The 24,708-nt window shown below is 46.6% G+C and overlaps 1 protein-coding gene across 1 annotated transcript in view; it reads right to left on the bottom strand.

Annotated features, from left to right (window-relative positions):
* DYNC2H1 (dynein cytoplasmic 2 heavy chain 1) overlaps nucleotides 1-24,708 on the bottom strand; it is a 1,714,832-nt gene that overhangs the window by 1,164,479 nt on the left and 525,645 nt on the right. Inside the window, exons 33-36 of the mRNA XM_085621461.1 lie at nucleotides 13,694-13,876; nucleotides 13,281-13,463; nucleotides 11,718-11,941; nucleotides 3,469-3,584 (exon numbers count right to left, since the gene is read on the bottom strand). Of these exons, the coding sequence (XP_085477587.1) occupies nucleotides 3,469-3,584; nucleotides 11,718-11,941; nucleotides 13,281-13,463; nucleotides 13,694-13,876 (706 nt within the window). The remainder of the gene's footprint in view (nucleotides 1-3,468; nucleotides 3,585-11,717; nucleotides 11,942-13,280; nucleotides 13,464-13,693; nucleotides 13,877-24,708) is intronic.

Genomic DNA, 24,708 nt, shown 5'->3' with positions numbered 1-24,708 from the left:
AACCTTCCCTTTTACCACATGTAAGTCACCCCTAGCATGGGCCCAAGGTAGCCCCACAGGCAGGGTGCAGTGAATGTGAAAGATAGGACATGCACTGTTGTGTTTTACATGTCCAGATAGTGAAATTCTACTAATTTCGTTTTTTGCTATTACACGGGCTATCTCTCGCATAGGTTAACATTGGAGCTGCCCTGTAAAATCTTACAAGTGTAACTTCCATATTGTAAAGAGATAGAGATTTGGAGTTTGGACTCCCTGAATTCAGAATTACAAAATACGTGAAGTTGGTTTTTAAATTGGCGGTTTGGAAGTATCAGAATTACAAAATACTTATTTTTGTGAAGTTGGTTTTTAAATTGTCGGTTTGGAAATATCACTATTAGAAAGTGGGCATTTTCTTGCTTTACCAGTCTATGTCTCTGCCTGCCTGGGGAATTAACGTCTTGTTTAGACTGACAGGGGCTGCTTGTGCATTCACTCTAGACAGTCACAAAGGGAGCTGAGGTGTGCCCTGCATATCCTGATAGCCCATCACCAGGCTGATGGGTCTTACTGACCTAGAGTGGTTGGAGGAGTTGTCAATAACACTTGAATAGGGCTGTGCCTGTCCTCACACAATGCTGTCTCCACCCCCTGTAGTGTACCTGGAGCCAAGTCAGGGCAAGGCAGGATCAGGTGAACTACAAAGACTTTCATTTGAAGTAGGTCCACTTCAATGGCAGGAAGGGATACAAGTATTGGACCTCTGACACCCCATTTTTATAACACTTCTGGACTAAGAGGATATTCTGCCAGGAAGAGCTAGAGAAGCAGTAGGAGGGGCACTTCCACTTTGCTTGTTGCTGGGTTGTGCTGGCCTACTGCTTGCTGCTTCTGTCTTGGAGACTGAAAGGACTGGAATTTTGTTTTCTGTATCTTGCATGCCAAGGTTCTCCAAGGGCTTTAGTGTGCTTGCCTCCTGTTAAGAAGTCTCAGGGACACAAAATACTCTGCTGATGCTGCTGCACTCTGCCATCTGTGAGTTCTCCCCTTGGCTGATGTACCTTCCTCCAGTTACAGGGCCTCAGAAGTGGGTTCTACAGCTGAACTCTGTAAGAACCGGAGCGAAGCAACGCAAAGCCTTGCCGTGCAGCTTCTCAGAACTGATGCCGGATGAGGCAAAGCCTCGCCAAGTCCCGCCACACAGCCTTGCAGAACCGACACTGGATGACGCGAAGCCTCGCAAAGCGACACATTAACTCCGGTGCCCAAAGTATTGCACCTGTCTGTCATTTTCTTCATTGATGCTGGGCTTCAGTAAGGAACCGAGGCTGCATCACCGGAGAAACGACGCATCACCTCCCTTCACAGTAAGAAACCAACAAACCACCTCCTCTCGCAGTAATAAAACTGATGCATCCCTCCTCTAACAGTAGGAAACCGATGCATCACCTCCCCTGCCTAGCAGTAAGGAACTGACGCATCACCTCTCCTGGGAGAAAGGGACTGATGCATCACCTTCCCTACGAGTAAGGAACCGACGCATCACCTTCCCTGTGAGTAAGGAACCGATGCATCGCTTTGCTGTTCCGGCACCTCACCTCCCCTGTGCCACGGCACAGAATTAGCAAATTCCTTAATACCCCCTTAGGGAAACTACATGAAGGCTCCACTATTTCTCAGGATTAATTGATTCATATTTAGCTTTATAAGATCAGGATCCTGGACCATAGCTGTTGCCTACTTGCCTCCCACTTTTGTTGAATTTCATTTTTGTTGGCTTTAGGACTTTGCTGTTCCGGCACCTCACCTCCCCTGTGCCTGTTTTCGTATTTGATTTTGACGCATCCCGGGCACACTAAGAAGTGACGCATCCATAGTTTTAAATGGACTGAAAGGTTTAACCCTTTTAACGTGATATCTTGATTTATATATGTTGGATCTTTGTCATTTTGGCCTTGTTTTGATTAGATAAGTTTGGGCTCTTTTTCTAAACTGGTGTGGAGTCCATTTGTGTTTTTTTCACTGTGTTACAGTTTGTGTGCACAAACGCTTTACACATTGACTGAGGTTTAGCCTGATTGCTCTGTGCCAAGCTACTAGAAGGTGAGCACAAGCAAACTTAGGTGTGTACTTTACACATCCTAATTACAGTGAGGGTTCCTGCTTGTACAGGATGCATACTGAGTGACAACCAGAAACTCCATTTCTAATACGGAGCAGTTGGAGGTGTCCTGTTTGGTACCTATGAAATTGTAATAGTAAAACCACTTTAATGGTAAAGTCTGGTTTTTCATTACAATTTTGAAAATGCAACTTTTAGAACATCTATGTTAGATAAATACTATTCACGGTCACCTGGGCCCAGGCACTTCACACGATGCTGCACACACACTCTGTGTTGTCTAGGCTTTTCAACACACACTGACACCAGGGCATAGTCTTATACATAGATATCGCAGCTGTGATTGTTATACGTGAGAGTAGACCAGATACATACTCTTACATGGGAGTGTTCCTTCCCAAGGAAGTGGCTGCTGTTAGTGGACAAGTGTTTTGAGACTCAAAGAGATTCTCTGTCGTGTCTTCCCCTGCCGCACAAGTACTTTTTGTCAACCAGCAGAGATGGATGTTTTACAGCATCACAAGGTCTCAACTAGTAAGTGAATGTGCTTGCATATCAGGCAGTGGTTGATTCTATTGCAACACAACCACCATGTAATTATTTAGTAATTCCCTGATAGATTCAGAGCAAGATGGATGTTGACACTATTGATTATTCGCAGCATTCACAGCATGTCTATAAGGTAAAGGTCCTTATTACACAGTACTTGAACACAGAACATTCATGTTGCACACCTCAGCTGCATGTTATTTTCCGCATGCACATGAGTAGCACGAGTCAGCACACACATGCGGCTCTAACGTAAACGATTCCACTACACACCGGCTCGTGTCTAGAGCCTCACTGGCATGAGCATGATTGTCTGCGGTAACCATACGCATTGTGTGGTCGGGTTTAAAGCTAGATAATTGGCATACATGCCATTTTTGACCCTCAAATCACTGTTAATTGCCAATGTTATGTTATTAAGTGACACCCCTAATATATCATGGTAATTATCGCTATATAAAATTGCTAAATACATAAAATATTGCCTCTGTATGCCTCAATTCCAGTCACTATCATGCCCAGGTAGAACATCATAATCATTTATGCAGGAATCACACATTAAGTGAATTTCAATGCCACCAACAAGCACATCACGACATGTTGCCATTCTGTCCAGCATAAATCTTCGTACATTGAGCTAAATTATTCAATTGGATATAGGAGAGCTGAGAGGAATGCCTATAAGGACAAATATAGCAAAATGATGTCCCATCTTATACAATTCAGTAACTATTAAAAATTCAAGGATAGCTTGCCACAACAACCACAAGACTCAAGTGTTCTCAGGGCTTGACATATTACAATATGAAACTTACTTTCATCCTTCATTCCATTTTTCTTCATCTGACGTAGAAGATTTCCACAGCCTTTGAGAACAGTCTTCAAAGCACGTAATCCCCAATCATAATGCTGTTGGGGTGTCAAAAGTTCCCTACATTGGAACATTAAGAGTTTATATTATGGTGCACAAGAGAAACTTGAGCAAAGGTTAACAAAGAGAGATACATATCAACAATAAAAATCTTAAATTGTTTAAAGAATTGCAAAGCAGAACACTGTAAATGCGACCACAGTGCTTGCTTTCAACATGGACATGCCAAAGTTCTAAGTAAGACAACGAGATAATGTTTTCAATTATGACATCCAATGACTCTCAAATATCATAACAGATGTGTGTAACATAACAAAATAGCTATTGTGCAAGCAGTTCCTCCAAATGCATCAGAACACGTTACCAAAAAGGTTTAATCAACTACTACTACTACTAATACTACTACGACTACTATTACAAGAGCAAGTACTTTGTAAAAATAATTTAGCAGGTATTAATTTTTATGCTAATTTTTAATCATGAGCTCCAAAAGCAAGAGACTTATCTGATCGACTGAGAGGATGTACAAACACTCAGTTCTCATGTGGCATTCCACATAAGATGTAAACATATGGATTCTGATAGGACTGATTTAATTTTCTATGGACGTGCTGGGGAGGCCCTCGGAAGCCCACCCACCCCTCAGACCATGCCAAAAACCTCAGCATTGTACTCGACTCATCACTCACCATGAACCGAAAGATCAGCGTTGTCACCTCCAGCTGCTTCAACACCTTCCGCATCTTTCGCTAGACCTTCAAATGAATCCCCCCTGAGTCAACTAAGACAGTCACCCACGCACTCATTACCAGCAGACTGGACTACGGAAACGCACTCTACGCCGGAATCAACAAGTCCATACTCTCCAATTCCAGACAATACAGAACACCGCCGCCAGACTCGTCCTTGGCATCCCCCGGCGCGAACACATCAGCCAACACGTACAAAGACTCCACTTGCTCCCCATGAGAAAAGAGTCACCTTCAAAATCCTCATTCACGCCTACAAATGCCTACACAACTATGGACCCAAATACCTCAACCACAGAATCAACTTCCACGTACCCAAAAGAAACCTTCTATCCTCCAACCTCGCACTGGCCGAAACCCCGGGCGTCCAAAGGGCCAGAGCAGGCAGAAGACCTTTCACTCACATTGCAGCCAAGACCTGAAACGAGCTACCGGCAGACATAAGACGCGCCCCCTCCCGGAATACCTTCAGGAAGACCCTCAAGACCTGGCTCTTCGGCTAAACCTATCTGCGGTCGGACAAACAGATCTGCGGACCCCTAAACCCCCTTAGTGCCTTGAGACCCTAACGGGTGAGTAGCGCACTTAAAATTCCCTGATTGATTGATTCCGATTAGATTTTCACTCACAGCATATATAACTTGATAAGTGAAAATCAGAAGAAAAAGAATCAGAATCCGAATCCGAATGAGCCCAACCCTCACACTCTCAATCGGAATTACGGCTTTTCAATGGAAAATTGCCCAAAATTAACTACATTTGTTTATGTTCAAATTACTAAGATTGTCTCAAACCAAATAAGGTAATCAATGTAACTGTAAAGTAACAAGTAATTAATTTTATTGTGTTAGAACTAGTGCAAAAACTCTCATAGATCAACAGGACGAATACTATATGAAGAGCTTCTTCTTCCAAACTACAACAGAAGAAAGGGAAAAAAAAACTGTAAAACAATTACTGGAAAATTTGGCAAGAGGACAGAAGAAAGCCAAAATGATATGCAGACTTTAAAAAAAAGAAAGCAGAACAGGAAGTAGTATGGGAAGAGAGTATCTAAGTGCATAGAAATGCCTTCCCTACAAACCCTTCCATAAATACAAACTCAGTTTCCTACTCCCACTCGAAAAAAATAGAATTTGCTAAAAACTAATGACTGAAGATTGATCTCCTCATGATTTTCTTCTTCAAGGGAGCCTCAACATTATTTACGAGATGCTTCTGGATGCGTTCTCACAAGAGCTCAAATGTTCTAGTCTTTCAAAACAGATTAACAAAAATCATCCATGAAGTTAGGCAATATTGTAGGAGCAACAGCAGTAGAACAATACAAACAATAGATCTGTTAAGAGTACTTACATTTTTGGAGACTAAATAGAGGCAGGCAGAAAGATGTCCATAAAGTTTGACAAGAACTCAACAACTGGAAATACCTATGCACTGCGAGCAGTATTTATGGAGTCTCCTAGGAAGCAGTGAAAAACCGCACGCTCTAGATAAGACTACTGCTCAGGAAGATAATAAAAATTATTCTGGGTTGGAACTTCCTAGAAGGTGTGATGAGAATTGATAGTGAGACCAGCTAGAAGAACAAACCATAACCAGCTATCAATTGTGCACTGAGTTTAATGTTGACACTAGTTTTGTATTCTCAAAGTGAAAGTTTGATACCAATCAGGGAACCAACGTAAACTTTACACATAGGAGAATACAGAGGATAGAATATAGATGTGTGTTTTTTACCAAACTGTCTCCCATAAACCACTATTTACTTTAAACATCTTCTTCAAATGTGAATTAGCAATGTGTTTTTAGGGATTTGAGTGATCGCGAACAACCCTGTTCCATGGTGACCTGGCGGTACACAGTCTGGAGTGACAACGTTCTAGAATCCAATTGGCATGGTCATAATCTTACAATCACTTTCAAACAGGCCTTTTCTGCTCAGGAGTGGTTGACTGAATAGCCTCAAAAACAAGCTTTATGAAGCCAGAGCCTTTGCCAGTCAAACTGCCAAAAGGGTCTAATTCAATCATTGTGCCGCATGATGTCTCTCATATCCCTCGACCAAATATAAACTTCAGCAGCTGAGAACAGACCCGATGTCCTGCTGAAGCACGGAACTCAATTGAATTTGTTCAGAACTGTATAATACCTAATTCTCTATATTGAAAATGTTAAACTTCTAGCTCCCAGTCTTCAAAGAGAAACATCCATGAAAAAAACAAAGCTTGTTGTTTCCTCAAAAGCTTCACCAGAGATCCTTTGTTGAAACTTCTAAGATTGTGACGAGCAAATACTTACATCTAAAGTCTAGTGTCTCTTCTGTTGTCTTAACTGATGTGGGATCCTTTTAGGTGGGTAGTGTATGTATTGCCACCCTGACAAGCCCATCTCACACTCCATTAGGCTCCTTTCTTTGATAACATCAGGAATTTCACAATCTCGACTAATGCTGTTGATAATATAGGGAGACAATAGCAGCAGAAAACCTGTTTGTTGCCTACTTTAGAAGCTAGTGGATAACACATGACAAGTTAAGATAAAGAGGAACCAAATATCTTACAATGGGAAAGGTCAGGGTATTGGAAATGTTCCAATGTACATCTGTCCATTCACAGGGTGGTGTTTCTTAGAAGACAGTTTTATTCCTTTCATCTTACTGATCCATACTAATAGAAATTAGCTCCGTAGCCCAATGACAGACCAGCAGCAGCTTGCTTGAATGTTTTTTGCTGAATCACTTTAAACTTTAGTTGACAATGTGACATGAATGTACAAGAGCTTCCACCTTGGAATCTATCCACAAATGTATTTTTTAATTAGGACCCAATCATAACTATCTTCTTGTCTTCAGTGTTGATGCTGTTTGTCACTAGGTCAGTACATATACTCCCTATGCAGCATCCCAGGCCATGCAACCCGGCCACCTGTCTCTGCATGTGAGTGTTAGCCAGTGGAAATGGCTATCTGCTAGCAGTACTCCCCTTGCTGCAGTCCAAAGTCAGTAAAAACTTGATTGAGGGTCTAAATGAGTGAATCGCCAAGAGGGACCAAATGCCCTCCTGGCCCCTATCTCCTCACTGTCAATCTATACTTATTCCACTGGAAACCCGCCAAGGGAACCTAACCCTTGCACAGACAAAACAAACCCATCCATACACTGGAGAGTCTTGCAGAGGAAAATAGGGGCAATTGTCAGTGTATCTTCCTTCTTGTCAGGCACTGGCACTAAATGTAGGAAAGTGGGTTTCTGTTGCTGTAACCCCCACACACACACTTTTTGCCAGACTACTGATGCACTTTCACTTGATGTGCCCTGGGTCCCAATCAGGTTTCCAGGGTCTGTGTTCTTTCCCCAAAACTAACCCAATTGGCATCTCTGGCCACAGGTCAGCCCCTCGTAAATTGTACCACAGGTACCCAGGGCACTGTGACCAGGGAAGACCTCTAAGGGCTGCAGTACCTGTTGTGCCACCCTTAGAGGTCCTGTACCTCTACACACACACACTGCCTTTGCAGGCTGCATGTTTTGGTGCAGAACAAAGTGAAGAGTTGACATGGCACACACTTCTGTGTGCAATGTCTACAACCCACTGCCCTGGCATAGATCAGCCACCCCTCTAGCTGGGTGCACTATACCAGTGGTGAGGGTACAGTTGCATGAGCCCTGTACCCCTCCAGTGTCTACGTCCATTCTTAGACATTGTAAGTGCAGTTCTGCCATTAAGAGTATGTGGTGCTGGGAGTTTGTCATTACGAACTCCACAGCACTATAATGGCTACACTGAAAACTGAGAAGTTTGGTATCAAACTTCTCAGCACATTAAACCCACACTGATGCCAGTGTGGGATTTAATGGAAAATTAACACAGAGGGCATCTTAGAGATGCCCCCTGAAAATGAACCTACCACTAGTGTCCAGGCTGAGGGCCTGCTTTCAGCTGCCACCACTAGACATGTTTCTGGACCCCAGGGTTGAGAGGGGCCTGAAACAATGCACATCCTGGGACGAGGTGCCAAGCCTCCTCCCCCAGTATGGGCAGGGTTCATGAAGTGGAAGCTTTAAAGGCTTGCTGCCTTTGTGAGCTTCCCCAGGCCCCTTGCTGCTTTCAACAACTGGTCCCCGCTCGGTCTGACCCTCACTTTGGGCGGGAGAACTGGTGGGAAAAACAAGAGAGGTGTGCCCACCTCTGCCAATCCACCCCTCAGGTGGGGAGGTGCGGTGAAGTGCAACTCCCAGTCCCCGCCATCTTGCAGTTGGGGGGACTCAGCCAACATGGGACAGGCTCATGCCTCCCTCACACTGGAGGGTGGCATAATAGGGTGTGTATTCATCCCCGCGAAGGGACCCATTGGTCCCCCCCCTTTTACCTACCTGTAATGCCCCTAAATCTAGTATTTAGGGGCACCCCTGAACCTTGCTTCCTCAGACAAGAAGAAACTACAAGAAGAAGAAGGACTGAACAGCCGTGCAGCAGCTAACAAGAGGAAGACGCCCACTGACTTGGCCCCAGCCCTACCGGCCAGTCTCCCCCTTGAACCTGCTCCTGCGAAATCCCGGTGTGTCCTGCAGCCAGCAACCTTCAAACCCTGGAGGGCCTACCTGCCTTCAAGAACAAAGACTTTGTCTCCAATGAACACCGGATTTGTTTATCTGCAACCTCTGGCTCCTGCCGAACACCGCGAATCAGCCCTACTCTGCACCCGCCGTCCACAGCGCAAGCTCGAGTCAGCGAACACCACGAGGAGTTACCCCCAGCGATCCAGACTCGAGACCCGTTGACTCCTGACCTGCCTCAAGCCTCCAGCCGACACCTGCAGCATAATTCCGGAAGGTCCCCTCAACCCCAACCAGGAGCTGGTAAGAAGATCCAACCCCAAAAGGCACCCTTGCGACCGACGCCCCACGGCTTTGGGTGCCCAAACCAACGGTGCCTAACCAACCCCTAACTTCCGAACTTACCTCTCGAAGTGATGGCCGCACCCAGAAGACCTTCGTCCCCAAGCCTGCAGTGCCTTTGCAAACCGGAGGTTCCCCATTGAAAACAACATGGCGTCCGACATCGAAACAGCACCCTGCACCCGGCCGCCCTAGTGCCGCTGTGGTGCACCTTTGGTGCTACTTTGTTTCCCCATTTGCCCTGAGATAAAGTCCAGGAACTTTGCTACCACAACCAAGTGGCCTGCTTGCCAGCAGCCACCAACCGGAGGCCCCCCTTGAATCACATTTGGCCTCAGCACGCTGCTCCCGGCCACCCAAGTGCCGCTGAGGGTGAAACTAGAGTGCATCCTTGACCCTGGGGGACCACTGAGTCAAGTGTGGAGTTTGAAAAACCTAAAGAAATTTTTTAAAATTGTACTGTTTAGCAAAAACAATTTTACTTACCCGTTTACAGGAAACGTCCCATTGAAGTATCCAGGTATACTACTCTGAGTAAGAAAAGTAACTTACCTGTAATCTTACTGAAAATCCCATTCAAAGTATATGTACTGTATTCTGAACAGAATTCCATTATCAGTAACACTATTGTGACCAAATAAAAGTACATTTACAATTGCGATCCAAACTGTGTTACAATCTGTATATTTAATGCAAAGTACTTACCACTTACCTGTGCCAGGCGTGCTTGGTTCTAGGAAATAAAATACCTAAAAGAATATTTTTGATACAAAACAATTGGTCTGAAGTTCAGTCTTTGAGAGTGTGAATGTATTTGCTGACTGAGTGTGTACAACAAATGCTTAACACTGTCCTATGATACTGCCTTACTGCTCGACCACACAACCACAGATAGAGAGTGAGGTGCTATCTAACTTTATATCAGCCTACCTTTGGGAATCCACTGGACTCTGTGCACACTTATACCTACACTACATTTAATTTGAAACAGTAACATCCTGACCTTTAGTTTTAAAATATTTAGAAAGAAAGTGATCCCAATACGGTTTTTAAGAACTGTGCTATTCATGTCAAAACATAAAAAAGAATATACAAGTAGAAGAGACTATGCTCAGTAATGGTATTTACCTGTTTTACAAGCCAATTCAACAATGTTTTTGTCCTGGACTGTCATTTAACAAATCGCAACATTTTGGGACACCACAATCTGGGACCTGTAGTCATTAATTGCGTAATTTAAACAAAGCAGTTCATAGCAAAGATTTGAAAAGGAAATTCCATACACAGACTCCTACAAAATGATAATGAAGATGGAATGATATTGTAAACCTATGTATATCTGATTTTCGAATTAAAGAAATGAAGATACTGGATTGCAGTGCTACATATGTAAGATTAAAGGCAAGAAGTTAAAGGGAATTCACTCAGCACTTTATTGATACTTACAAGAGATCACTCTAAAAAGGGCTGTAGCTGAAGAAGCTAGAATCTAATACATCAGCAGAGGGTTTGATTAATACGTCAATATGAAACCTGCATCCATATCTCAATCCTTCCTTCTTTCTGTCTGATTATTCCTTGCTCAATAGGTGTGCCCGCTTTGCTGCTGTCAGACCATACATGTGCTGTTTAGGAACATTTGTGTGCCTGCATGTTTGCTGTCATCCTGTGTCAATCACTGACACGACACAGCTATTGACATGGGTACCTGGCTCTGACTGGCTTGTCATGCCATCGTCAACAATTCCTACCTCCGTCACATTTTGTTTTCCCACATTGTTTGCCCCCTGATTTATACCGCATACCCCTCTGCTGCTTTCTCCTTTTCTCTTTTGCAGCATGTCATCCTCATCTGCTTCATCCTTGAAAACCAGAGGGCCAAGGTCAGCTAACCACTACCACTTCATTTTGGGGAAGAACATTCCATTCAAAGGACTCCTTCTTCATTCGCTATCGCATTACTCCCGTCCCACCTGGCACTTTGAGTTGGGTTTAATCAGTAAAAAGTGCTATATGTGTAACCAACATACCATGTATACCAGCCATTGCGTACGGTTGACAGCAGATCCGGTTGACTATGTGGATGGGTGTTGAGCTCAGGAATCGGTATGTGTCTGTTGGTCTATATGCGGGGTGGCTGTAAGTGTGTTGCCTGTGTGAACATGGATATTTGTAGATATGTCACTCTGCATACCATGTATTATCTACCTTAATGTGTGCTTCTGTCTGCAAAGATGCATTATATAAAAGTCAAACCTACTGGCTACATCAATTCTTTTTTTAGTAGCTTTAACCTGACAAAAAATGTTCCTGCTATTACCTCATCTAAGAAGATTTACAATTTTACCTCTAGCCCACAGTAATTTAGACTCTACGGTAAGGAGTCTGGTTGAGATGTTGCCCATTATCAGAATTAGATCAGACTTCACAGTAAGTGGAGGAGTGCATGTGTGGATGTGTAAAAGAGAAACAAGAGACAGAGATAGTGTTCCACTACACTAGAGAAAGGTGAGAGAGGCAGAGTGAGCGAGAATCAATATTTACCTGGCAAGGTTAAAAATAGCCACTAATTTTCGTCCAAGTATCTTAGCATCTTTAAAACCTTCAGAATGCAGGATCACTTCGGCAATGAGCTCATTGTCCGGGCGGGACATGGCCACTGGCCTGAAAAGCTGCTTGAGGTTATCAGGCAGTTTCTGTCTACCTCCGTACCCCTTTCCAGCAGGGTTCATTGTGATAAAAATGCCTGAATTTGAATCGAGTTCAACCTGCAATGAGAATACAAATCATATGGAACAGGAAATTGCAGAGGGCATTTAAGTCTTTGTCAAAAGAAAAAAACAGAGTTGTGGAAATAGTCAGGCCTAGGCATCTATAGCTGAATTCTACTATATCACAAATGAAAAATAAATGCCACCCATCAGTAATAACTGCGCACCCAGTTCCAAGGTACATAAATTCTGTGGAGATTGGCCGGAGCGAATGTGTCAAGATCTGCAAATTGACCGCCGATTTCATCTTAGAAACACTGATGATATTTAATAACTCTCAGGCAATTTGAGTCTGCCACTTTTCCCGCCTTCTGAAAAGAAGAGCCAATTTAGGGGGGTCATTCGAAGTTGGCCAGATTTCCCAGTCGTTAATTTCATCCCAGGGAAATACTGATATGTCATATGGCTGGGGTCTGCCAATGGCAAGAGATGGGCGTCCTTTTCTCTCTTGGGCATCTGCAACTGTGAAAAACGGAAACTGGTGCACATAAGCAACTGCCTCATATAGTCACCCATCCAGCAAGTATCTGCAAATCTGCCAAACATTAACTACTAAAATTGAGAATTGCTACTAGAGCACGTAAGACCATGTCCGACCCCAGAGATTTTATTATGACTGGCTATCTTTGTACAACGTAGGATGATATAATGTTTTATATAATAGTAATTTATTTATTTATTACCAATGAAGTTCTTTTTAACTTGTAATCTAATCCATCAAAATGTTATGGTTATATCATTGTAAATGTTCCCAATATCATGTATTTCTAACTCTCCGCTTGTTATTTAATTTGCTATGATGCTGTGCTTTTATGGGTACGAAGCTACCCGAATAAAGTTTATGAACTGAACTGAACTGAACTACTAAAGTAATAAACAGTACTATTTACAGAGAAATCAATACATTTAGAGTCCAAAAGTTTCCAGTGCCTAGCCGCTTGTCCATTATATCGGAACGCTCTAAGGGTCATGGTATGCGTTGCAGTTTTTCAGTGGTTTCTGGTATTGTGTTTTATTTAAAACTTTTCACATTCCTCATAGACAAACAGAGAAAATGACCTGGCAGTTCTTAGAGTGACTGCTAGCAGCTGTCCAGTGCTGGGTATTCCTATGTGCATGCTAGCCACCCGCCTCAGAGCTCCTTGTTAACTTGTAGGATGTAAAGAAAATGGCAGGCTTTAAGAAGATACAAAAGAGACACTTAATCGTAATGAAAAACGCAAAAGTTATGAAAATAAATAAAAAATGTAACTATCTAGTCTTTACCGCATTCCAAAACAAATGCTTGAATCTTCACATATATTACTGTAAGCATAACAACTGTGTTGTGCTTTACCCTCTTTCCAAGTAGTTCACATTCAGCATCATGATTTTTCAAGGCATCTTGAATGGTTTGGATCTGCATGGATACAGCAGACAGGACTGCTTCTTCCAGTCTGTTGAACTCATCAAAACAACCCCACGCACCACACTTCACCAATCCAACGAAAATTCGGCCCATTGATTTCACATCAATACCCTTTTAAAGAGATGAAAAACATTTGACCATTACACACTCTGTACAGACTAAAAAAGTAATGTAAAAGTTGGCATCTAGTTATTTAAACAGAGTCTCCTAAGAAACAGAGAACACAAATAAATACAGCATTCATAGTTTGCTAATTATAAGTACCGTACTGAAAACGTATGGATTTTTAAATCTTTGTAAACCTCTTATTTTTCTTGTTCAGACAGTCTACAATACTTTACCTCATCACAATTGAATACCAAAACTTGTCTTCCAAGAAGTCCACCCAAGGCCTTCACAGATTCTGTCTTTCCAGTTCCAGCTGGGCCATAGGGATTTCCTCCAAGGCCCATCTTCATGGCTTGAGTAAGAGTAAGGTAGCATTTGTCTGTCAGTGGCGTGTAGACTAGTTTGGGAGCATTACCCTGCAGAAACAGAGCAAAAAAAGGCATGTAAAGATTACATTGTGTTGGTGCATCCCTACCACATCCAGGATTGTACATCGGAAGCCACCACATAGCAGGCATTACACCAAAAGTCACTAAATACGAGGTAAGTTTTCCTACTTTTACACTAGGAGTCACAGATTGCATGGGACAGCACAGTAGAAAGTCTAGTATAATATTATTTTATAACTATGTATGCTCTAAATCTTAGCCTCCAAATTGAAAATAAAATAAGGAAACTGTGCTTTAAAACATGAACAATAGCATTGAAAATGAGTTAATATACTTGATCCATCTAATGTCACGTATCTGGGTATTGTCGTCAGGTGATAAAAGATTTTAACGTTCTACAATGGATAGATGGAAACAGAGTAAGATACATTTATGTTAAATACAATGTGTGACACCAGGGGAACACTGCATACATATCACATGATAGCAGTAATGTATGGCACTTCTTAATTTCAGGGATTGGAGGGGAAAAAGTATAGGAAACTGCAGTTAAGATAATTGTTTTGGAAGCTTCGCCATGGCTCAAACAATGGTGTAAGTTTCCCTGCATCTGTTGGTTTGGTAAAGATATTGATGATCCTGGGCAGCGATTCAGACCCTAGGTAGCACTGAACAACTCTCTGTGCGAGATGAGGGTGGAAAAATATTTCAAGAGCTTGAGGATGTGCAAGGAAGAAGCATTCCTGAGAACAAACCAATCAAATGTTAATCTTTCAACATAGCATTCCAAGTCTGATTTCCATGAAGCCATGTATGTAGAAATCACTACCCTAAAGATCACTTATACATCATTTGGAAGCTTTATATATGGCATTTCCTTAGAAATACTACAAATTTGGACAGAAAAAGACCTAGCAGGAAATGCCCTAGCTGAGCTCTGCCCTCTGGGCCATGGGAGTCAGTGAAAATGCTTCTGCACAGAGCTTTAGAACAGGGATAGACAAGCTTGGCTGTACATCATGATAGGTGACTGGAGTCATCGCAGTTTATTTCGCTGGAGCAAAGGGGAGAAAAAGTGGCGAGTCGGCCTGGAGACATGGCAGTTTTTCAAAAAGGCGGTTGCAAACTGACTATGATGAGCCCCACCGTAACTGAAGGCCATCTTGTACTATCACACATTTTCATGCTCCTGACCCTCCTGAGTCATTAGATAGTTGCCCACGGTTTCACAAGAGAGGAAATAAGGAGGTGAAACGCCGCAGGTAACGCGGTAACATTATAGCTCCCCTGACTCAAAGCTGACAAATCACTTGGATAAGACTCACAATGGCTTAATATTGAACTGGAATTACAGTACACTAGTTTAATAGAGGATCTCAACGTGGGCTAGAAATGCTGCAATACAGCAGACTCCTGAGAGGGTCTGACCAGGAACACCCATGCCTGGCTTGTGTATACCAATCCCAGGTGTGTTGAGAGGTGCTATTGTAGCTATGTAAAACAGACTGACAGAGCAGCTTGTCTGCTGCTTTGAACATTGAGATTCCGGCCTCAAACTTTTACACTGTCCACGTATCAAGGCCCGTGAAAGAATAAATCTATATCTCTTAAGTACGCAACAAGCAGCTGTCCTGATACACGATTTCCTAGAGAAACCAACAAAACAGGCCATCAGGATGGTGGGTAGGGTATAATCCTTTTGAACACCCACATCAGCATATATCCAGACTTGAGAGCTTAAGAGGACACCCCGCTTGAAATTTATAATAATGGTCACAGCAAAAAAAACAAAAACAACTTCTAAAACTCCATCTACTTCACAAGCTCAAAGGAGATAAACGCCTGATACAACACCAAGTGGATTTGTGCCAAACCGAGTCTGGGACAAGTGCTGATCCACAAAACATCCGAATTCCTTCTACAAAAGCAGACATTCAGCTGCTCCACTCTGAATTCAGTACAGATATGATATCTTTGCGGCCGGATTTCCATAAAGTACTTTCTGATCGTGATCATTTTTTTACAAAAAGCCAAAACATGGGTAGACCAACTCAAAAATAATCTTGCGGAGCAAGTGCATGACAGAGATGAGCAGATACTTAAATTAGAAATATTGGAAACAAGACAAACTTTGTTGGATCATAAGATGAAGGGCTATGAAGATAGGGCAAACAAAGAAATACCGAACTCTGAATTGAAAAGACATGCAAAATAACTGTTTCATCATCTGCTTCAACTCTACGATGACACATAATTGGAATTAGACCGCAGTCACAGAGTGTTGGAAACAGCCCCACTCCCACTCCGCAGGGTGGTGGAGGGCCTTCCCGACACAATGGGGTAGCTTGGCTCGAGTGGTCAGGAAACAGGCGCAGTGCTAAGCATACAATATACCCATACAATAACCATGCGTGCATCCGTTCCAAAAACGACTCTACACCGTAAAAATTATGAAAATATTCTTCTTTATCTTTTTCTCTTAGTTGCTGATTGGGAAAATAAATAACAATCACAATATACAAATTCTTAAATAGAGCAGGTCAAATAAATATTTGCTGTTTGCTGAAATAAATAGGGGTGATCATAAATAACAGGGCATAAATACAAGTGCAATCTATACAGACAATTAAATACTTTGAGGTAATAAATACTGTACCAATAAATACTGTCCCAATAAATACTGTACACCAACAAGTCCTGTGGACCTATAAATTCAGTGCAGCAATAAATAGATAAGAACTTAATAAATACAGTATCCCCAATAAATAATTAGAAGTATACAGTACACTTTGTGAATCAGATGGCACTTCAATTCTTAAGGGCTGATTTGGCCCAGGCACAGCTTGTAGGGTGTGGAAGGCTTGAGGGGGGCTACTCCCTGGCTGAGGCAAAGGCTGAGGCCTAAACTGAGGTAGATCAAAAGGGGGGAAATTCCAATGCCCTGGCTTCCCTTCTCCACACAACCTCTCTAGGTTAGTCCCAGTTCACCCCAGGCACAGTCAGGTGGGTTTCAGCACCTCCCTAACCCCTTAGAGTAGTCTCTCAGGTCTCCACAGGGCCTTAGGCGCCCTCTACTCCACTTACTGCCCTTTTCTGATGTTCCGACGCCGCTGGAGTCGTGTCGACGCCGTGAGGCGGTTCCGGTTCGGTCTCGGCGGCCTCGGCACAGTGTCAGTTCTTTGTCGACGCCGGTAGGCGGTTCCGGTCCGATGTCGGTGGCCTCGGTTCGATCTCGACCTCCGATTCGATGGCGTCGGGCAGTCTCTTCACGATGTCGACTTCGGGCGGCTCCGGTCCGATGACGCTCTCGGCTCCGATGACGTCGGCCGGCCTGGCCTCGCTGTCGACTTCCGGCGACTCCGGGGTGCGATCCTCACCCCCGACCTCCGGTGCTCCTCTTCACAGGTTCCGGGCGACTCCGGAGTGCGATCCTCACTCCCGACCTCCGGTGCTCCTCTACCTCGGTCTCCGACGACTCCGGAGGGCGGACTTCACCCTTCCGATGACGCCGCTCACTCGACCTCGGTTCACCTCCTTCTCGACCCTTGGTATTCCTCTCGACCTCCGCCGGCGCCCTCTTACGACCTCAGGCGGCTCCGGGTACGACGTCTGCTACCTCAGTCAGCGCCGCTTCTCCACCTCGGGCTCCAGGTCTTCGGCTACTCGACGCCAGGCTCCAGGGAAACCAGTTCTCAGGTCAGAATCTTGCTGCTTTCTTGGTTCTAAGGCCTGTTCCTGCTGTCCAGGTCCTTAGGATGGTGTTCTTCTGTCTTCTTCCCACACAGGGCTATAGGCTGGGATCCATCAGTAGGGACAAGTATCAAGGGTGGGTTTATGGACCCCACTCCAGGCACAAGTTTCCACCCCTGCTGCTTCACTCCTTCCTCCTTCACTGTTGTGCTCCTCTCTCTTCACCAGTCAGGTGCCAACTGCCAGCTCCAACTGCCAACTGCCTCTCTTATCCTCCCAACATTCTAAACGGTTTCCAACTGTCACACAGTTCTGGAATCTCCTGGAAGGTTCTGGAAGGTGCTGGTAGGTTCCAGTGGATGCTGGTGATGTCATGGGAGGCCACCATTTTGTGCTTCAGGCCCTCAGACAGAAGTTTCAGGGGTAGCTAAAATGGCTCCCTGAATCTGTAGCAACACTAAAAAGAAGTCTGGTGGTTCCCAAAAAGGAAAAATTCAAACAGGGTTTGAGGCAAAAGTGGGACAAAATAAATAATGATGAGGAGGGACCACCCAAAAGGCTGACAGGTCTAACACGCGTCCCCCCCAGCTGAAAGTGGGGAGAGCTACCCAACCCCTTGGGAGTTCTCATCACTAAGGCGGAAATACCTTGAGAGACCGTCTGCATTGGCGTGGTCCACTCCAGGCCGATGTTCCACCTGAAAGTCCATCCCCTGTAGGGAAATAGACCACCTCAACAACTTGGGATTCTCCCCCTTCATTTGCATCAGCCAACGAAGGGGTCGGTGGTCGGTCTGAACCAGGAAGTGCGAGCCAAACAGGTATGGCCGCAACTTCTTCAGAGCCCATACCACTGCAAAGGCTTCACGCTCTATTGCACTCCACTTCTGTTCCCTGGGAAGTAGTCTCCTGGATAGGAAGACCACGGGTTGATCCAGACCCTCTTCGTTGAGTTGCGATAACACTGCCCCAATGCCATGTTCTGATGCATCTGTCTGGACAATGAACTTCTTGGAAAAGTCTGGGGCCCTTAAGACCGGGGCCTCGCACATGGCTTTCTTCAATTTCTCAAAGGCTTGCTGACAAGCCTCCGTCCAGACTACCCGTCGAGGTTGTTTCTTGGACGTGAGCTCCGTGAGAGGGGCTACGATGGTACCGTACCCCTTCACGAAGCGGCGATAGTATCCCGTGAGGTCCAAAAATGCTCGGACCTCAGTCTGTGTCTTGGGGGGTTCCCAGGCCATGATGGCCTCGATCTTCGCCTGGAGGGGTTGCACCGTTCCCCTACCCACCAAGTGTCCAAGGTACACTACCGACCCCTGCCCGATCTGGCACTTGCTGGCCTTGATCGTCAATCCAGCTTGTCTCAGGGCCTGGAGAACAGCTTGCAGGTGACGCAAGTGATCCTCCCAGCTGTTACTGAAGACGGCTATGTCATCCAGATAAGCAGCAGAGAAACTCTCCATTCCGGTGAGGATCTGGTTTACCAGGCGCTGAAACGTGGCAGGTGCGTTCTTGAGCCCAAAGGGCATCACACAGAACTGGTAGTGGCCATTGGGCGTGGAGAAGGCTGACCTTTCCCTTGCTCCATCAGTCAGAGAGATCTGCCAGTACCCTGAAGTAAGGTCAAAGGTACTTAGATATTGGGCAGCTCCCAGCCGGTCAATCAATTCATCCGCCCTTGGGATCGGATGTGCATCAGTCTTTGTCACTGAATTCAGTCCCCGGTAGTCCACACAGAACCTCAGTTCTGGTTGGGCACCCGGTGGTGCAGCTTTCGGTACTAACACCACCGGACTAGACCAGGGGCTGCTAGAAGGTTCAATCACTCCTAGCTCCAGCATCTTAGTGACTTCACTATGAATGCTGGCCTTCACCTTGTCTGACATCCGGTAGATCTTGGACTTCACAGGTGGGCTGTCTCCTGTGTCCACGTCATGGACGCACAGGTGAGTCCTACCCGGGACAAGGGAGAACAACGAGGAGTACTGCCCCAGGACCTGGCGACAGTCCTCCTGCTGTTCAGGAGTTAGAGATGGGGAGAGAATCACTCCCTCCACCGACCCATCCTTCTCTTGAGACGCAAACAGATCAGGGAGAGGCTCGCTTTCCACGTCCTCTCCTCCGTCAGTCACCATCATCAAGATGACTTCGGGCCTCTCGTGGTGGGGTTTGAGGCGGTTGGCATGCAGCACCCGCAGGGGCTGACGAGGGGTCTTCAGGTCCACCAAGTAGGTAGCCTTACCCTTCTTCTCCAACACCTCAAAGGGTCCTGACCAGCGATCCTGGAGGGCACTAAGCTCTCCCGGTTCGATCACCCACACCTTCTGGCCAGGCTCCAACTCCACCGGGTGAGCGTTGTGGTCATACCACGCCTTCATCACTGCTTGGCTGGCTTCCAAGTTGTCAGAAGCTTGCTTCCACAACTTAGCCATTTGGCTCCGGAAGGCCAGCATGTAGCTCACCACATCCTGGGGGAGCTTTCTGGGAGTTCTTTCCCATCCGTCTCTCACCAGGTTAAGAGGTCCACGTACAGGGTGCCCATACAGAAGCTCGAAGGGGCTGAAGCCCACTCCCTTCTGTGGCACTTCCCTGTAAGAAAAAAGTAAACAGGGTAGGAGGACGTCCCATTTCCTCCGCAGGCTTTCAGGCAGACTTCGGATCATGCCCTTCAAGGTTTTGTTAAACCTCTCCACCAGACCATTGGTCTGGGGGTGGTAAGGAGTTGTGAACCGGTAGGTCACTCCACACTCCTTCCACATTGCCCGCATATATGCCGACATGAAGTTGGTCCCCCTGTCGGACACAACTTCCTTGGGAAAACCCACTCGGGTAAAGATTCCCATCAGGGCCCTAGCCACAACAGGTGCTGTTATGGTCCTCAGAGGTATTGCCTCTGGGTACCGTGTGGCATGATCCACCAGAACCAGGATAAACCTGTGACCAGCTGATGTTGGCGGATCTAACGGACCCACAATGTCGATGCCCACCCTTTCAAAGGGGGTGCTAACGACAGGAAGTGGTTCCAGGGGAGCTTTCAGCTTCACCCCTGTTTTCCCACTGGCTTGGCAAGACACACATGTCCGGCAGTAGGTATCGGACGACACTTTCATCTGAGGCCAATAAAAGTGTGGGACAAGACGGGCGAAGGTCTTGTCTTGCCCCAGGTGTCCTGCCAATGGTATCTCGTGAGCCAACTCTAAAAGGAAGGCTCGATAACGTTGAGGGACTACCAAGGCTCGTGACGATCCATGTAGGGGTGCCTTGGGTTCACTGTAGAGGAGGCCATCCTCCCAGTAAACACTGTAGTTCCCTTCAACGTTCCCTGCTGCCTGGGCTTCGGCCTGTCGCCTCAGCCCCTCAAGGGTAGGGCACTCCCTCTGGCCCTGGCAGAATTCCTCCCTGGACGGGCCTCCCTCCACGTGCCACTCGGCCGGGATGGGTAGGTCCTCCAGGTTGGTAACGTCCCCCTCCGCAGACTCCTGGTCCACCACCTCCGGTGGCCTATCCGTCCTACGGGGTGGAGACGCCGAGGCAGGCTCCTCCTGTCCTCGGTTCTTCCCTTGACTGGCAGCTGGCTGGGCCTTTGTTCCAGGCTCCAGCCGGAATGAACTCCCTCTTCGGGTAGTCACGGACCTTGTGCTAACACAGGCCCAGTCAGGTGTACCCAGCATCTCAGTATGAGTCCGGTATTCCACCTCCTTCCAAGCGTTGTGCTCCATGTCATTGCCCAGCAGACAATCGACTGGCACGGCAGGGCTTACGGCAACTCGAAGTGAACCTGCAACCCCCCCCCATTCAAAGGGAACCTCAGCCACGGGATAGTGGCCGGTTCTGCCGTCAGCCATCGCGGCTGGGTGGAGTACATCGGGAATGACTTGCTCTGGAGACACCAGTTGGCTACGTACCATAGTCATACTGGCTCCTGTGTCTCTCAGAGCCTCCCCTCTTTGGCCATTGATGGTGATCCACTGCCCATACTTTGCAGTATTTGCGGGCACCTGGATCTTAGGAACCATCTCCCGTTCTCCCAGGGACACTAAAGTGACACCCGCCCACTCCCTTCCCTTAGTTAAGGGCATCTCCTCCCCGAGCACTACACTAGCTACTCCGGGGGGCTTTCCTCCAGTGGGAGGGGGTGAGCGTTTCTGACACTTCGGATCTCCTTTATAGTGTCCAACGCCACCGCACTCGTAGCAATGGACAACCCTTGGCTGCTGACTCTGGCCAGGATTAGGGTTTCTGGGAGGGTTAGCCTTAGAGGTGAATCCTGTTCCCTTCCCTTGGAAGTTATTTTGGGGGCCTTTGGAGAACTCCTTTTTCTTTTCCCCTCCTTCTTTCTTCTGGGGGGCGCCCTGTCCGGTCTTTTGAGTATCCCCTCCAGTCCCCCTTGTGGACACCCGGGTACTAGCCCAAATGTCCGCCTCCTCAGCAAGCTTCCGGGGACTGGTCAGCTTGCTATCCACCAGGTGTTGCCGCAGTTCAGGGAAACATTTCTCGAGTAGGTGTTCCTTCAACACTAGGTCAAACAGCTCCTCGTAGTTCCTTACTTCACTGCCCTGAATCCAACCTTCCAGTGCCTTCTTTGCATAGTCCAGGAAGTCCACCCAATTCTGTGTGCCCAGTTTGTGACTACCCCTGAACTTCTGTCTGTACTTTTCCGGAGTAAGTCCAAACTTCCTGATGAGCGCCAGTTTCATGGTGGGGTAGTGGGTTTGCTCATCCTCTTCGAGGGCCAATAAAGCATCCCTACCAGCTGGAGGCATGTATTTATACAGTCCCCCTCCCCAATACTTCGCTGGAACCCCATGGGCCCTCAATGAGACCTCATAGGCTGCTAGCCACTTGGCGATGTCGTCACCTGCCCCATAGCTCGCTACAATGTCCTTTGGCAGGTAAGGTTTGGATTCCCTGGTGGACTCTTGGTTTTGGCTGCCACCATTGGGAACAGGTTGTGCCCCGATTCGCAAAATCTGAAGATCTATTTCTTTCAGGCGCAATTCATGGGCCATCCTCTGCTCCTCCTTTTCCTTCTCCAGCTTTGCTAAGTCCCATGTGAGCTGTCTTTTCTCCCTCCGGTCTGCTAACTCCACTTCAGACAAGCCCCCGCTAGAGGCACGGCTGCCCCCCCTAGAAAGTGTCCTGGGCCCTGCGGACAGGTTCCCCACCTCAGGTTGGTACATCTCAGCCCCCTCGGGGTCAGGCTCTCCATCCCTGTCTTCTTCCTCAGCCTTGCTTTCCCTGCGTGCCTCCCCCCAAGCCCTTAAGCTGGTTTGAAGTGCACCCTTCTTTGCTCCTGGGGGACAGTACACCCCCTCTCGCTGGCAAAACTCCCTGAGTTGGGCCACAGTGTACGTGTCTAGATTTTCAAGAACAAACTCCATCTTGCCCACTCAGGTTAGAGGACAGGTTTTGTGCAGTAACAATGCAGGGGGGTACCTTTAATAATACCTCCTCCCACCACCAGAGTAAATTTGAAAAAAACAAAAACCCACAATTAGGAAGGCCGCTGTGAGAAAACTCCCGGTGTAGGCCTATGGACTACCCACAGTTATTGTTGAGTATATGTAGGCACAGCTCTATCCCACCACTGAACACCAATTTATGTTGGAAACAGCCCCACTCCCACTCCGCAGGGTGGTGGAGGGCCTTCCCGACACAATGGGGTAGCTTGGCTCGAGTGGTCAGGAAACAGGCGCAGTGCTAAGCATACAATATACCCATACAATAACCATGCGTGCATCCGTTCCAAAAACGACTCTACACCGTAAAAATTATGAAAATATTCTTCTTTATCTTTTTCTCTTAGTTGCTGATTGGGAAAATAAATAACAATCACAATATACAAATTCTTAAATAGAGCAGGTCAAATAAATATTTGCTGTTTGCTGAAATAAATAGGGGTGATCATAAATAACAGGGCATAAATACAAGTGCAATCTATACAGACAATTAAATACTTTGAGGTAATAAATACTGTACCAATAAATACTGTCCCAATAAATACTGTACACCAACAAGTCCTGTGGACCTATAAATTCAGTGCAGCAATAAATAGATAAGAACTTAATAAATACAGTATCCCCAATAAATAATTAGAAGTATACAGTACACTTTGTGAATCAGATGGCACTTCAATTCTTAAGGGCTGATTTGGCCCAGGCACAGCTTGTAGGGTGTGGAAGGCTTGAGGGGGGCTACTCCCTGGCTGAGGCAAAGGCTGAGGCCTAAACTGAGGTAGATCAAAAGGGGGGAAATTCCAATGCCCTGGCTTCCCTTCTCCACACAACCTCTCTAGGTTAGTCCCAGTTCACCCCAGGCACAGTCAGGTGGGTTTCAGCACCTCCCTAACCCCTTAGAGTAGTCTCTCAGGTCTCCACAGGGCCTTAGGCGCCCTCTACTCCACTTACTGCCCTTTTCTGATGTTCCGACGCCGCTGGAGTCGTGTCGACGCCGTGAGGCGGTTCCGGTTCGGTCTCGGCGGCCTCGGCACAGTGTCAGTTCTTTGTCGACGCCGGTAGGCGGTTCCGGTCCGATGTCGGTGGCCTCGGTTCGATCTCGACCTCCGATTCGATGGCGTCGGGCAGTCTCTTCACGATGTCGACTTCGGGCGGCTCCGGTCCGATGACGCTCTCGGCTCCGATGACGTCGGCCGGCCTGGCCTCGCTGTCGACTTCCGGCGACTCCGGGGTGCGATCCTCACCCCCGACCTCCGGTGCTCCTCTTCACAGGTTCCGGGCGACTCCGGAGTGCGATCCTCACTCCCGACCTCCGGTGCTCCTCTACCTCGGTCTCCGACGACTCCGGAGGGCGGACTTCACCCTTCCGATGACGCCGCTCACTCGACCTCGGTTCACCTCCTTCTCGACCCTTGGTATTCCTCTCGACCTCCGCCGGCGCCCTCTTACGACCTCAGGCGGCTCCGGGTACGACGTCTGCTACCTCAGTCAGCGCCGCTTCTCCACCTCGGGCTCCAGGTCTTCGGCTACTCGACGCCAGGCTCCAGGGAAACCAGTTCTCAGGTCAGAATCTTGCTGCTTTCTTGGTTCTAAGGCCTGTTCCTGCTGTCCAGGTCCTTAGGATGGTGTTCTTCTGTCTTCTTCCCACACAGGGCTATAGGCTGGGATCCATCAGTAGGGACAAGTATCAAGGGTGGGTTTATGGACCCCA

Source organism: Triturus cristatus, chromosome 8 (genome assembly GCF_964204655.1).
Source record: "Triturus cristatus chromosome 8, aTriCri1.1, whole genome shotgun sequence".
NCBI classification, from domain to species: Eukaryota; Metazoa; Chordata; class Amphibia; order Caudata; family Salamandridae; genus Triturus; species Triturus cristatus.
The sequence above is the reverse complement of the archived record's forward strand: the minus strand, read 5'-3'. Positions and strand labels throughout refer to the sequence as shown.